Genomic DNA, 15,297 nt, shown 5'->3' on the forward strand with positions numbered 1-15,297 from the left:
TTGTTGCCCTTCTCTGTACCCGTTCCAGCAGCTCTACATCCTTCTTGAAATGAGGCCTCCAGACCTGTATACAGTACTCAAGATGTGGCCTAACCATTGCCTTATACAAGGGAATAATCACCTCCTTATCCCTGCTAGAAAAATTCCTGTATATCATTGACAAGACACCATGAGCTACTCTTGCAGCTCGTCTGCACTGCTCAGAGAACTTCATATCTGCCTGCACAATTACCCCCAGGTCCTTTTCATTCTCCACCACTGTCAGTGTAGTACCGCAGAGTTGATACATTGCTCTGGGGTTACTGTTACCCATATGTAGTACTTTACATTTGTCAATGTTAAACTTCATTTGCCACCTCTCAGCCCATCTGTTCAACCTTTCCAGATCCTGTTGCAGCAGCATAGCGTCAGTAGTGTCCTTAACGACCCTGCCAACCTTTGTATCATCTGCAAACTCAGACATTAAACTTGATATCCCATCATCAATATCATTCATAAACACCGAAAACAACAATGGACCCAACACTGAACCTTGAGGAACTCCACTAATAACATTAGTCCACGTTGAGCAGTGTCCATTGATTATCACTCTCTGTCTTCTGCCACTCAACCATCCCCTTATCCATAGCAGCAATTTGCCTCCAATGCCACACTGCTCCAATTTGTGCAGCAGTCTTCCATGTGCAACAGTATCAAAAGCCTTTCTAAGATCCAAATATATAATATCAAAGTTATTCCCTGCATCCAGTTCTTTTGTGACTACATCATAGTATCCAATCAAATTGGTCAGGCAAGACCTGCCCTTAACAAAACCATGCTGCGTCTGAGCTATAACTGAATTCTTGTCTAGATGATCCTGCAGTGCTTCTTTAACCAGTGCCTCCATTAATTTACCTGGAACAGAAGTTAAACTAACAGGTCTATAATTACTTGTGTCAGCCTTTGATCCTCCTTTGTGAATTGGGGTTACATTTGCACATCTCCAGTCTATGGGTACCTCCCCTGAGTCCAAAGAAGCTCTCATAATTATGGCTAGGGGTTTGCATACTTCCTTTGCTGCCTCCTTTAATATAACTGGATAGATCCCATCCACCCCAGGTGCCTTTTTTATGTTTATCCTCAACAATCTCTCCTCCACTTTCCTCTCAGTTATTACAAAATCATCCAGCTCACTGCCAATGTTTACTTTACCTACATCATTCTCCTTCCTGAATAACTCCTCATGCGTGAATGTAGATGCAAAATACTCGTTTAGATTGTTAGCAACCTGAGCAGGATCCTCAACTGTTGAACCATCAATATCCAGTGGACCAATCTGATTCATCCCTTTCCTTCTCGAGTTCAAGTATGTAAAGAACTCCTTTCTGTTTTTCTTTGCATCCTTTGCCAAGGATTTTTCGTAGTCTGCCTTTGCCTGCCTAATCTCCTTTGTGACTTGGTTACAGACCAACTTATATCTATCATAGGCTTCCATGTCACCCATTAATTTGTATGTATCCCATGCATTTTTCTTCTCTGCCACATGTCTCACTAGTCCATCTGACAACCATTTAGGCCTAAACCTTGAACAATATTTCTTAGTTGGTATGTAAAGCCTGGTAGCCACCAAGATTAGTTCCTTGAATGCTTCCCATTTTGAGTTTGCTGTTGGTAACATCATCAGTTGGTCCCACTGTATTGAATTTAAATACTGTCTCAGACCATCATAGTCGCCTTTACGAAAACAAAAACCCTTCCCTTTACCTCTGATGGTAGTTACCTCCTTGAGTAAATCCCACTTCAACTGGGATTAATGCATGAAGAATCACTACTGATAATCAGATCAAGAGTATTGCTCCCTCTTGTTGCCTCACGAACATGCTGATGTAGAAAACAATCATCCAATAAATCCACAAAAGCCTTGCTAGTGTGCGAGTGACCAACCCACAAATTCGAGTCAATATCTGGGAAATTAAAATCCCCCATTATAAGACTCTCTGATTTACTGGCCCATTCTATTTCCCTGTACAATATATTATTATACTCATCAGAGTCATTAGGCCTATAGCACACTCCTACTCTCAATTTTGATTTCCCTATGCTTATGTCACACCAAACTGACTCGACACTGCCCTGTTCATCGATGTCAACTGGCTTCACTTCCTTTGACTTTATGTGTTTCTTAATTAATAGCATAACCCCTCCTCCCCTCCTGTCCTGTCTATCCTTTCTATATACATTGTATTCCCCAAATTCCAGTTCCGCATTACTTATATCTGTGTGACACCACGTCTCTGATATCCCAACAATATCTGCCTTTGATGTTTTGAGCAATACCTCAAATTCATCAAATTTATTTACCAAACTCCTAGCATTGGTATACACGCAGGTATACATGCACCTGTTTCTATTCTTAGCTACCCTAACACAACCCATGTGTTTACTTGTAACGCAATGACTACCAGCAGTCTCTGAAATATCCTGCATCTTGTTTTTCAGACTTCTGCTCATTTGAATAGAAGCAGTGCAAGAATCACTTCCACCTCTGCCAGTGGCTACTGTTAATCTATTAGTCCTTGTATCCCCCCCAACTAGCAGTTTTCCGACCCACCTAACACTGCCTCGACAGCATCAGCAAAAATTCTTGCACCCTTTCTATTTAAGTGTATCCCATCCCTGTAGAAGCAATCTCTCCTGTTAACAAGTACAGTCCAGGCTGAAAAAAATTCTACCCCTTGAGCCTTGCACAATCCCTCCAGGGCCGAATTGATCGACAAGGCTCTCATCATATACTCCCTCCTATCGTGTCTGGGCAGAATTGCAGACACTTTCAAGTTCAACCCTAATTCACGGCTTTTTTTCAACAGTGACCTGTACTTGCTAAGTAATTCCGCCGGTCTCCTACTCTTAATATCATTAGTGCCAACGTGTACAACTATATCACCTTTTGTGCCCTTAAAAGATGATATCCGCTCTACAACGTCATCAACCTTTGCCCCTGGCAGACATACCCTGGTCCTATTCCACCTATCCTTTTTATAAAGCATGTTCCCCGTTTCCCTGACAATAGAGTCACCAACAACTACTAGTTCCTGTGGGACCAGCACATTCTGCCTAGGGGGCTGCCCCTGTGTTGCCTGATGACCAAGTGCAAGCTCTGGCGTTGATGTGGGCAGCTGAGAGCTTGATGGGCCCCTCAATTTATTTCCTTCGAGGGCATCCACCCTGTCCTTCAAGGTCTCATAAAGGCCCATAACAACGCTGAGTTGTCGCCTAATTTCCTTGCACTCCTTACATCGTGCACACACAAAGACATCCCCCTTGGCAGTATCATGTCCCGTACCCGACTGCTCCGCAAACATCAAGCAAACAGTGCATTTTAATAGACTGTGATTCAGAGGGCAACTGCCCCCCTCAGTTCTCCCCTGAACCACAGCACTCCCATTAGCTTGAGCCTTTTGCTTTGCTGCTCTGGTCAGAGTCATGATTCCAATTTAATTCAATAAAATTTAAAACAAAAATTAAATCCTTAAGTTATATCCCAAAACAGTTATGTTATATATATATATATATATATATATATATATATTTTTTTTTTTTTTTCAGTATCTAGTGTTCCCTTTATACAACTTCCGTATCACGTGTACCACTATAGTTATGTATTAATTATTTGTTACGATTAAGTCGTTATATATATTTATAGAGTTAAAAATACAATTTAATTGACAATAAAGTTTATCAAGATTAATAGATTTACTGATTAATTGACAATACTATATTATGCAGTATACTACACACTAAGCTTATGCTATCGTGTAAAAATGGCGGGAATTCACGAACGGTATTTCTGCGGACTCGTAAGTATTGATTAGCCTCGAAATCTCGCTATCTCAATTTAGAATAAACTAAGGATCCTGACTAGGTCTATAATCTACTTATAGAAGATAATTTGATATAACAATTGGTTAATAAATCGACTAAATTTGGTTAAAAGACCTCTCGTTCAATTCAATTTGTGACACGTGGATTTGATACCGTTACCGATACTAAGTAATATCTACGAAATCTCTATCTAAGTTAAACTTTAAACTAAGTATCGTAACTAGGAATATAAAGCTACTCTAGAAAATAAGTTAATATGACAATTTAAACTAATAAAGCAGAAAATAAATCAGGAAAAACTTCTCTGTTTGAAGAGCTTTAAGGAGCAATGTCTGCACAGGCTAATCTCGCACCCAGACTCTCAACATATTATAGCAAGCCAAGTCAGTACAAACTGAATGTAATATATTATGTGAATATTTCAATTAAAATGAATTTGTACCCTTTCTATACATCTGTTGTACTATAGAATAAGTTGGTTAACTGAAATCATAATAATAAAACATTTCCACTATATATATAAAATTCTATGAAAGGAAGAGTGATACTTACAGGAAATCAGGAGTTTTTAACAAGGCACGTCCCCCATGTTCCTGAGGATAGATGAACGTCAAAAAGTAATATAAATGCCCTACCAGGATACCAACAAGCTGAAGTATAAATCTGAAATTCAAAAATTATTACGTGAACAATAAATAATTAAATTCAAAATTGAATCGGCAAGGGCCACTATTCTTTCTAATCTACTGGATTAGAAAGAATAAAAGTTAGTCAAACTGCTATCCCACCCACTCTAATATAACAAATTGCTTTGTTCTACTTAATGCCAACAGAATTCAAGATCTTTAAGTGCAGCGCTACATGAGGACAACTGAATTATCATCATTCAATTGATATCAATGGACGCTGCTCTTCGTGGACTAATGTTATTAGTGGAGTCCCACATAGTTTGGTGTTGGGCCCACTGTTGTTATGTATAATTATCAATGATATTAATGAAAGTATATCAGGCTTAGTATTGAAATTTGCAGATGATACAAAGGTTGGCAGGGTTATTAATGACAGTAATGGCAGTGTGCTACTGCAACAGGATCTAGAAAATAATTAGGGCAGATGGGCTGAGAAGTGGCATCTGAAGTTTAACATTGAAAAATGCAAAGTACTGCATATGAGTAGAAGTAACCCCAGAGGAACATGCAAACTGTGTGGTACTACACTTAGAGTGGTAGAAAATGAAAAAGACCTGGGAGTAATTGTGCAGTCAGATATGAAGTTTTCCGAGCAATGCAGACAGGCTGCCAGAGCAGGTCATAGCTTTCTTTCAATGATATACAGGAATTTTGCTAGCAGGGAAAAGGAGGTGATTATCCCTTTGTATAAAGCAATGGTCAGGTGATGCCTTGAGTACTGTGTATAGATCTGGAGGCCTCATTTTACAAAGGATGTAGATTTGCTTGAGCGTGTACAGAGAAGGGCAACAAGATTTGTGAGGAGAATGAAGGGATCCTCTTACCAAGAGAGGGTAAGTTCTGCAAATTGCAGCGGCTGGAGACTAGGCACCTGCGAGGTGATCTGATTGAGGTGTATAAGGGCTTGAATGGGTTGAGCACGCTGAATTCTGATGGGATTCTTCCTCTTGCTCAGATTAATAAACTGAGGAGGCACAGATTCGAATTGGGGAAAGGCAGTTGTAGAAAAGATGTGATGAAATTTGCTTTTAGCCAGCGGGTAGTTGATTGGTGGAACAGACTTCCATCTTTTGTTGTGGAAGTTGATAGCTTAAATAAATTCAAGGAGGAACTGGACAAACTTTTAGAGGGAATGATTGTGTGATTTTTTTTTTTTTTTTTTTGCAGATGCTATATAAGCTTATACGGTTGCTTTCTTGCAACACATGCCTCTATTACTGTTACTATTATTCAACGTCTTTCTATCCTGCACTGGCAAGTTGAAGTTAACTGGTGTTAAAATTCTCCAACTTTTCAAATATTAAGAATCATTAAATTTTTGAAAAATTGTAGAATTTTAACACCTGATTTTTTTTTTTTTTTTTCAATAAAAAAATGGAAAGTGCAACCAGGTCTTAAAATTTTTACACCACATTAAGAACAGTCATATCTACACATCAGATTATATGCATATACCTGGAACATTACTAGCAACACTGCATATTTCATTAATTTCATTTTTTTCCCCCCCCCAACAATAATCAGAATCATGGTCTCTGATCACTGGGTATTTGCTTTAATGAGAGTACATTTATTCTTTGAATACATAACCACAGCAGCCAGATTTGCTATTAAATAAAAAAAAAAAAAAAAAAAACTATATAACCAGTTTTACTATATAAAAAAAATGTATTTGAGTTATCAGAGAACAACAACATCCACCCATATGTTTATTATTGTCCATAAATTGCATGTTCTCTGGTTGGGTTTTCTTTTTTGCTGGAAATACCTTGCTATCATCACTGAGGCCCACTAACTCAGCCATAGTGAAAAATACCCATAAAAGTTCCTTGCACCATCACTGACGGGATTCAAACCTGGGCCTCTTCCACCCAGCATGGGAGGATGGTGATTATAACCACTGTGCTACCTGCAAGGACTCAATTTTGCTATAAAAAGATTTACAAAAACAGGCAGTTAGTTTTGTTCAAAATGCCAAATATCAAATCAAATTTGCTGCTAAACTTATGAAATTGTGGCTCACCTATCACATGGAAAATGTTTTACTATGGATAGATGGATTGATTGATTTGAGTGGCACAAAAACAACAAGGTTATAATGCACCACTATGGATGGAAGTATTATCTTTTGTATTCTCTTGGTAGAATTCTCTGTGAAAAGAATGTTTCATGCATAAACAAAATTCCAGATTGACCAACATCATACTTTATGGAAAAACAAAGAAAAAGCAAGGAAATATTACCAGATTAGTTACTTTTAACTAAGCCTTACATCTTGAGGAGATGAGTTTCCGAAGGAGCATTTCTTGCCATGGTAAGCAATGATATCCCTTTCAATGAGTTAAGCAATCCAATTTTCAAATGATTTTTGAAATCAATCAAAACATTCCAGATGAATCTACCTTGAGACAGAATTATCTTCATGCTATTTATAATGATATCATTCACAAAATTCTTTCAGACATTGGAAAAAAGTACATCTAGATGCTTATTCGTGAAAAGGCAGATGCTCATTTCATTGACAGCCATTACATGCTGTTATATTCCCATTTGTTATGTGAGAAATTAGAATGAGAATCTTCATTTCTGAATTTGCTTGCTTGCTTGTAAGGAATGCATATTACAACATAACTGAAACATTTGTGGATGAACCTTTGCAGTTATTTCAAACAGACCAAGGATCAACCCACAGCAAAAAAAATCTGCATTTTTGTTAGTGATGCTGCTCCATATATATAAAAGCAGTTCTACCTTACAGGTTTCTGTCTAAACCTGCAGAAACAATTTGGGAGAATTTAATTATTGTGCATGGCAAAGTTAATTACTGTGTATAAAAGATCTTCATAATATGCTATATGTGCAGCTATTTAAACACAACTTGGCTTCCTCTTTCATCAGAAGCCTGTTTTGATAAAGTTAGGGAACATGACATGTGCATCACTGTTTTATGTCAGAAACTTTGATTCTAAAAAAAAAAAAAAAAAGGTGGGCAAAGGTAAAGAAAGCCAACAAGAGAACCATGGGGAACCTTAACGCACAAACTGGTTTGCCGCTACCGCAGTTTCTCCCTACATTCTCGGTAACCAGACGGTGCATGTTATCAGTAGCAGCAGCAGAAGTCAAGAATGATATATCGAGTGCACTTAGACTATGTACTGATTGGTGCATGAACACAACAGATGATAACATCATAGCATTAAATGGTTGATTGACTTAAGCATATATATAAAGAATCTTTCTTTCTTTTCCTATTATTTCTTAACCTAACATTTTTAGGAAATATAACGAAAAATAAAGAAACCTTGATAAAAACTTTAGAACAGGGTGCGCAACCAGTTCTGAAGCTAGCATGCTTGAATCCATCCTGAATTAGTGGCGTAAACTTAAACCTGATCTTTTTTCACTAGACAAAAATGAAAGTCTATTAAAAAAACCAAAACAACGCTGAGAGTCTGGAGTGTCCATCCTGTTCTGAAGTTAGCTGAAACCGGTAAACCTTTTTCTTTTTTTTCCGTTTTTAAGGTTAGGTTTCCTAACCTAACCTTAAAAACGTACAAATAAATCAATAATATGGTTTTTTTAATAGCAAAAACTAAACATTACATTGGCTGTCAAGCCTACATGTCAATCAATATATAGTTCTCGACTCCTACTGCCGCTACCGATAACACGCACTGTTTGTTTACTGAGAATGCAGGGAGAAAGTGTGGTAGCGGCAAACCAGTTTGTCTGGTAAGTTTCCCATGGTTCTTGTGTTGGCTTTCTTTACCTTAGCTAAAAGTTGTTGTGATATTGATACTATGGATGCTGAGGTTATTTATTGGTGCTGATAAGGCAATTCTTTCTGATTCTTTGTTCAAAAAAGATTTGGTGTTCGTCGAGACTCATTTTGCTTGGTTACCTAATATTTGAAGCAGGAGAAAGTTTGAGAAGTGCAAATGAACACGTAGAGAAAGCTGTCAGAAATTTCTACAATCCCTAGAGAACAGGAAAGAAAATAACAATTAATTTGATACTGTTTTTAAAAAGAACCTCAGATTTCATATTTTAAGGAAAATTGATGACTGTTAATGGCAATGAACAGTAATTTCCATTTCAAGTAGAAGCTGTTGTTTTTTTGGTTTTTAGGAGCATTAGCAACTAAGGCCATATTGCTCCGTGGATATGCGGTGGTCATTCCCTGACCTTTCCGCATCCTCTGTATTTGGTGGGCATGGGCTTGAACCCCGGTCTAATCAAGAAGCGTGTGCTACGCACTGCTGCTCCTGCCCACCTGGCTACGGAGGGGCCTCAAGTAGAAGCCTTGAAGGCTCAAATTTTAAATTTAGCTCTGCCACTTCTGTTGATGTTGTGTGTTAATCAGCAAAGCAACTGAGACTGTGAAGCATCAGTACATTGTCTCTAACTGCATATATCCTTTGGTCAGTTTGTAAAATGAGAAAATCTGAGTTTCTGGGAGAAAAACCATGTAAACTTTGCCTGAGATTGACTTACTTAGCAGTGCTGTGAAAAAAAGCCCACAATAATTCTCAGCTTCATTTATAGAATTCAAATTTAAGCTTTTCTACCTAGTGTAGAAAGACTAATTATAACTACTGCACTACTCACAAGGGCTCTATTGATGTGGAAAGACTGTGCTCTGCTAATGATTTTGGATGATAAATGTCACAGATTTACAATGAACTACACTGAAAAATATATTGTGGTTTACTGTAACAAAGGTTAATCCACAAGCAACTTGTAAGATGATCCTTATTCTAAAACTTCTAATGTTATTGCATATTTTGCCCAATTTTAAGTGTATATTATCCAATGTCTAGTTATATCACTGGGCTTAATGTGAATAAATAAAATCACTCAAACACAAGATTTGAGCAAAAGTCACTAAACTTGAGATGTGCAAAATTGCAACAAAAGTCAATAGACAAACAAGTGTAGTCAGTAAATCTTATGGCAAAATCACTAAATTGCAACCAACAACGTGCCATCGTATTTGATATAAGCTGGAATACCTGAAGCTGGGAATCTGACTATCTGGAGTGTCTTGTTGCTGTTTATGAATGTGGAATCCAGGTGTATGATTACTAATGGGATATTCTCCCTTACAAGCATAGCTTTAATTTATTTAGAAAGTCCTTTTATTTAGCTAATTTTAGTTCAGTGCACTCTCTTGTTGCTGTTGGGTGGATCTGGGTAGCCTCCCTCAAAAGATTTCAACAGTTATAAAGGTGTGGGCGATACTGCTATTTGCGAGTCTAATAAACCTCCAAATGCTCTCTCTTCAAGAAGGTTAAAAAAAAAAGTGTATCCTATTTTTTTCAGATAATGGTTTGTATTGTATGCAAAATCAAACAATACAGGTAAAATTACTATAATAAAGAGAAGCTTATTCTTAGTTTAAAATACTGTGTGTGTGTGTGTGTGAGAGAGAGAGAGAGAGAGAGAGAGAGAGAGAGAGAGAGAGAGAGAGAGAGAGAGAGAGAGAGAGAGAGAGAGAGCAGTAAACAAAAGTCTGCATAAGAAAAGGTAGTCTTCTGTGTATAATGAAGTAATTTGCAGGTAGCCTCATTGCATGAGAAATCCCTGCCATCAGTGACCATGGAATCCCTTTCGTGGTCACTGCTCTACACACAAAGCTTGTTTCAGTAAATTTTGTAGTGTGGAAAGAGTGTAATTAACAGTGACCACGAAATGGGATATTTCAAGAACTTCCTATTTATATAATAATTTATAGCATTATACACTGCTCTACCACTAATATCCAGGCAACCTTCCATTGATATTTGGTCATGTTCCACCCAAGCACCACTTGTCAGACAACTATAAATATGCTTGTAGGTGTTTTCGGAGACAGTAGTACAACTGTAAATTAAAGATGCTACAATCAACAGAGTTAGCAGACCATCAGCACAGAATGATAATGGGAATGCTACATAAGCACAACTGGTCTGTATGTGACATTTCAACAATATTGAAGATCCCTAGGCCAACAATTGGTGATGTGACCTGTAAATGGAAACACACTGGTGCTGAAACCATCATGAAATGCTCCAGAAAACATCTGAAGTTGATGGATCATGACAGACAGGACAGCTCTGCAAAGCACCATCTGCTTAGAACTCAGGTCGATGTTGTTGCAGTACACCCAGGTCCTCAGTGAGATAATTGAGACTCATTCAGTACCAGTACAGATATGGGTTATCAGTCATGAAGCTCTCCACAAGCCACTAATCGCCAGATGCCATCTGGTTTGGTGTAAAACCTGCTATTCTTGAACCACAGAATAATAGAAAGCTGTGCTTTGGAGTGACAAGTCATGGTATATGGACTACCAATCTGATGGTCATGCCTAGGTATGGTGGATGCCCAGGGAAAGCTACCTGCTGGACTGTATTTTCCAGACAATGAAGTTTAGTGGAGGCAGCACAATGGTCTGGGGTTATTTTTCATCATTTGGTCTGGGAACGCTGACTGTTTCGGACAAAACTACAAATGGCAAGGTCTATCTAGACATCCTGAACAATAATGAGTTACCTACATTGTGGCAGCACATCCAGGATGCCCTTACCTGTGTCAGCAGGACAGCATCCCATGTCATACTGCTTGCTCCATGACAGACTGGTTTGAGGACATGAGTGTTGAAAAGTTGGACTGGCCAGTTGAGAGGCCTAAACTCAATCCTGTAAGAATTTTTGGAATGAAATGGATTGTTGGGATGTGTATTAGGAGAGTGCCCAAAAAACAGAGGTGAACTGGTTACTGCTTTGAAAGTTGAATGGCAGAAAACACTGGAGGATATTGGCATAAAACTTGTGGACAGTGTTCCACAGGAACTAGAGGCTGTGATAATGGCTAAATGTTTCAATAATAACTACTTGATTACTATCTTAAAAAATTTCCCCCCACATTGACATTTGATAAAAAGGAAGGGAAGTGGAATATTTTCTTGTCTTCCTATTGATAGTAATAAGAGAAAATAGCTCCTGCACATTAAAAATTTTTTCCTTTTGTAAAACTTTTACCAGTCTAAACAAAAGTCTACCATTTATGTACACATTCTACATATTCAGAAATCATTACAAAATTTACATAAAAAATTTTACTTACCCTTTTCCCATGAAGAATTCCAAAATACACAACACCCATGGCAAATATACTGCCTATACAGCAAATAAACATCAATTAGTGATACCTGAATTATTACTAATTACACACATGCACGCACACACTTCAAAATTTCAATTGTATTCTACTTCTTTCAGGTTGTATAACTTACATACTAATTAATTATTAACTGGGTGGCAGACTGGCTACAGTGGTGCTGCGTGTGGTGGCCGTGTTTAAGTGTGCTCTCAGTTTATTAAAATTTGATGGTTTGAAGCATAAAAAAACTGAAGGTACCTCGTACCGTAAAGAAGAAGAGATAAAGAGGATTCATTAGACATATATTTTGTCTGAGTGGTAAATATTTAGGCTCTATGACTAAAATAAAACTTTAACGGTTAGCGCGTTCGAAGAATACTGAAAATTATGCAGCGGTTTAACGTTAATGAAAGGAATTTAAATTTTGAAATATAGGAGTGAATATTTAAAAATGTATGAAATCAGTGTCACCTTATGAATAAATTCATTGACTGAAGTTATAAATATTAATTGTGCGAATATACTGAAAAAAAAAAAAAAAAATACATATATATATATATATATAAACAATGACCTCTGGAAACCAGGTGAAAGCCAGCTGTAATCAGCCTTTCTGCAATAAGCATGGCTTTGCTGTAGTCGACATTCTCTTCCTGAGCATCTCGTGAGATGCACAATGACTCTTTCTATGATTAAAGCCGGTCCCTTTCAAAATTGGCCATGTGGTAGGCAATGGCATACCACCACATTATCTGATGCCACAGAGACCACAACAAAAACAACTCCAAAAACTGCTGTTAACAAGATCCCGGATACCACTGTGTGCCCTGCAAAATTAAATTTAAGAAAGAAGAGAGTAAATGTGGCCACATGGAATGTAAAAAGTTTAAAGGAAGGCAAGATGGATATGGTCATCAATGAAATGGATAGGTATAAAATTGAAATTTTAGGAGCAACTGAAATCATGTGGACAGGACAAGGTCATTTCAAAACTGGAAATGGGTTTTTGGTTTTTTTTTCTGGAAGTGACCAAGTAAAAGAACATGGTGTCGCTGTCATTTTGAATAAGGAATGTTCAGGGTCTCTTCTTGGATACAATCCTATTAATAGTAGAATGATGATGGTTAGACTTCAGAGCCAGCCAGTAAATCTCAGTTTTAGTTGCATATGCACCGGCATCAACATCCACAGACGAAGATATGGACGTTTATTATGAAAATCTGCAGTCAGCTCTTGATCTGGTCCCAAAAAAGGATGTTTTGATACTCATGGGTGATTTTAATGCAAAAGTAGGCAAGACAGTTTCTTCTAGTCCAAAATGTGGTAGGTTTGATCTTGGCACCAGAAATGAGCAGGGTGAAAGTTTAATTGAATTCTGTCATCATTTTGAGTCTTGTCATATGTAACACCTCCTTTCAGCAGCACCCGAGAAGGCTCTACACATGGAAATCTCCTGAGCGTAAAACAAGGAATCAGATTGATTATATTATTATATTCAAAGGTGGCAGTCCAGTGTAATCACAGCAAAAACTTCCTGGAGCAAATTGTGGCAGTGATCATCAGCTACTCCACATCATTCTCAAGCTGAAGCTAAAAAAAGATCATGATTAAGGTTTTCCCTAGACGATTGGATGTAGAAAATATTCCAAACGATTATATGCTTGAAACAGGCAATCGTTTTCAAGCTATAGTAGAACTAGATGACGATATGCTGCCTGAGGAAATGTGGGAAAATACAAAAAGCATTATTAAGGATTCGGCATATAGACATATCAGAGAAAGGTCAAAGATCAGGAAGCCTTGGATTACAGAAGACACTTTTAAACTTATTGAACAGAGAAAAACTGCAAAAGCCCAGCGTGTACAAGGAAACAAAGAGTATCAGGAACTAAGCAAAGTCATCATGCGCTGTTTAAGCCAGGACAAACAGGATTATATCAATCGAAAGTGTAAAGAAATCGAACACCAGAAGAAACAAAACAACACTAAAAAGATGTATGATGTAATTAAGTCTTTAAGACAAAAGTTCCAACCAAAACTTAATGTAATTAAGGACTCCAAAGGGGAAATTTTAACAGAGGAGAACACAATCAAAGGAACGTGGAAAGAATACTGTGAGCAGTTCTTCCGAGCACTTGCTGGCACTAATGATCTGCCACCCCCTTTTCAAGAGTGTGATCATGAACCAGTTCCATCGAAGGAAGAAGTTGAAAAAGCCATCAGAGAACTAACGTGTGGCAAGTCACCTGCAACTGATGAAATCCCAGTGGAATTAATTAAAGCTACAGGTGTGAAGGGTGCCGAGTTTTTTCATAAAATGATTGTAAAAATTTAGGAAATGGGATGGTGGCCATCAGATTGGAAGAAATCAATTTTCAACCACTTCCGAAAAACAAGAGATCTGAAAATTTGGTCAAATTACAGGACTATTAGCCTGATTTCTCACGCTAAAATAATATTGAACAGAATCTCAAGAAAACTTGAAGAAGAAATGCCAGAAGAGCAAGCATGTTTCAGAAGGGGTAGAGGAACCAGAGATCAGATCTTAGGCCTACGATTGATTATTGAAAAATGCAAAGAATTCAATGTTACAGTCATTTTGTGTTTTATAGATTATGCAAAAGCATTTGATTGTATTCAACATGAGAAACTATGGGAAAAGATGATTATTATGGGTTTCCCACATAATTCAGCTGATAAAGCTACTGTACCAGGAACAGGAAGGAACTGTGAGAACAAACATGGGAAACAGACTTTTTCACAATAGGTAACGGTGTCAGGCAGGGGCTGTATTTTGTCACCTCACCTTTTCAATCTTTATGCCGAAGATATCATGTGTGAAGCTTTGGAAGATTTAGAGACTGGCATCAAAAATTGGAGGGCTGAAGATAAACAACCTTTGTGATGCAGATGATACTGTGCTAATTTGTAATTCTAAGGATCATCTTAAAGAAACTCTGAGGAGAGTATGTGAAGCAAGTAAGAAAAAAGGATTGTTTCTGAATGTGTGTAAAATTATGGTGATTGATGATAATCTCGATTCCAGTAAAGTGAAGGTCAATGGGCAAGATATCGAAGAAGAAGTTGAATTTGATTACTTAGGGTCAAGAATAAATGAAAACAGTGACTGCTCAAATGTTGGTTGCTGATCTAATAAAATTATGGAGAGATCATGATCTGCCCCAAAAGACGAAACTGAGAATCATTGATTCATTAATTTTTCCAGTTGCCACTTATGGATGTGAAGGATGGAATCTGAAAATAGTTGACAGGAAAAAACCTGAGGCATTTCAAATGTGGTGTTACAGGAGAATACTGCATATTTCTTACTTGGATCGAAGAACAAATGAGTGAGTATTGAATAAAATTGGCAGGCCTTCATAGCATCAACAAAAGAAAACTCTTTTGGTCATATAGCAAGAAGGGAAAACTTTCTGTTGAAGAATATAACAGAAGGAAAAACCGAGGGGAAGAGGTGCAGAGGAAGACCTGCAACTAGGTGGAAGGATGGGATCAGTGAACTTCTGGGCATGGCACTTTGCGATGCTGCTCATATAGCACACGATCAATGCAGTTGGAGGAATTTGTTGGTGGCCACAACAGC

The 15,297-nt window shown here is 37.7% G+C and overlaps 1 protein-coding gene across 1 annotated transcript in view; it reads right to left on the minus strand.

Annotated features, from left to right (window-relative positions):
* Window positions 1–15,297, minus strand: part of Der-1 (derlin 1) — an 82,077-nt gene that overhangs the window by 17,447 nt on the left and 49,333 nt on the right. The window contains exons 6-7 of the mRNA XM_090383992.1: window positions 11,658–11,710; window positions 4,414–4,524 (exon numbers count right to left, since the gene is read on the minus strand). Coding sequence (XP_090240118.1) covers window positions 4,414–4,524; window positions 11,658–11,710 — 164 coding nt within the window. The remainder of the gene's footprint in view (window positions 1–4,413; window positions 4,525–11,657; window positions 11,711–15,297) is intronic.

The sequence above is a fragment of the Mastigoproctus giganteus genome, chromosome 10 (assembly GCF_048544385.1).
Source record: "Mastigoproctus giganteus isolate SK-2022 chromosome 10, ASM4854438v1, whole genome shotgun sequence".
Taxonomy (NCBI): Eukaryota; Metazoa; Arthropoda; class Arachnida; order Uropygi; family Thelyphonidae; genus Mastigoproctus; species Mastigoproctus giganteus.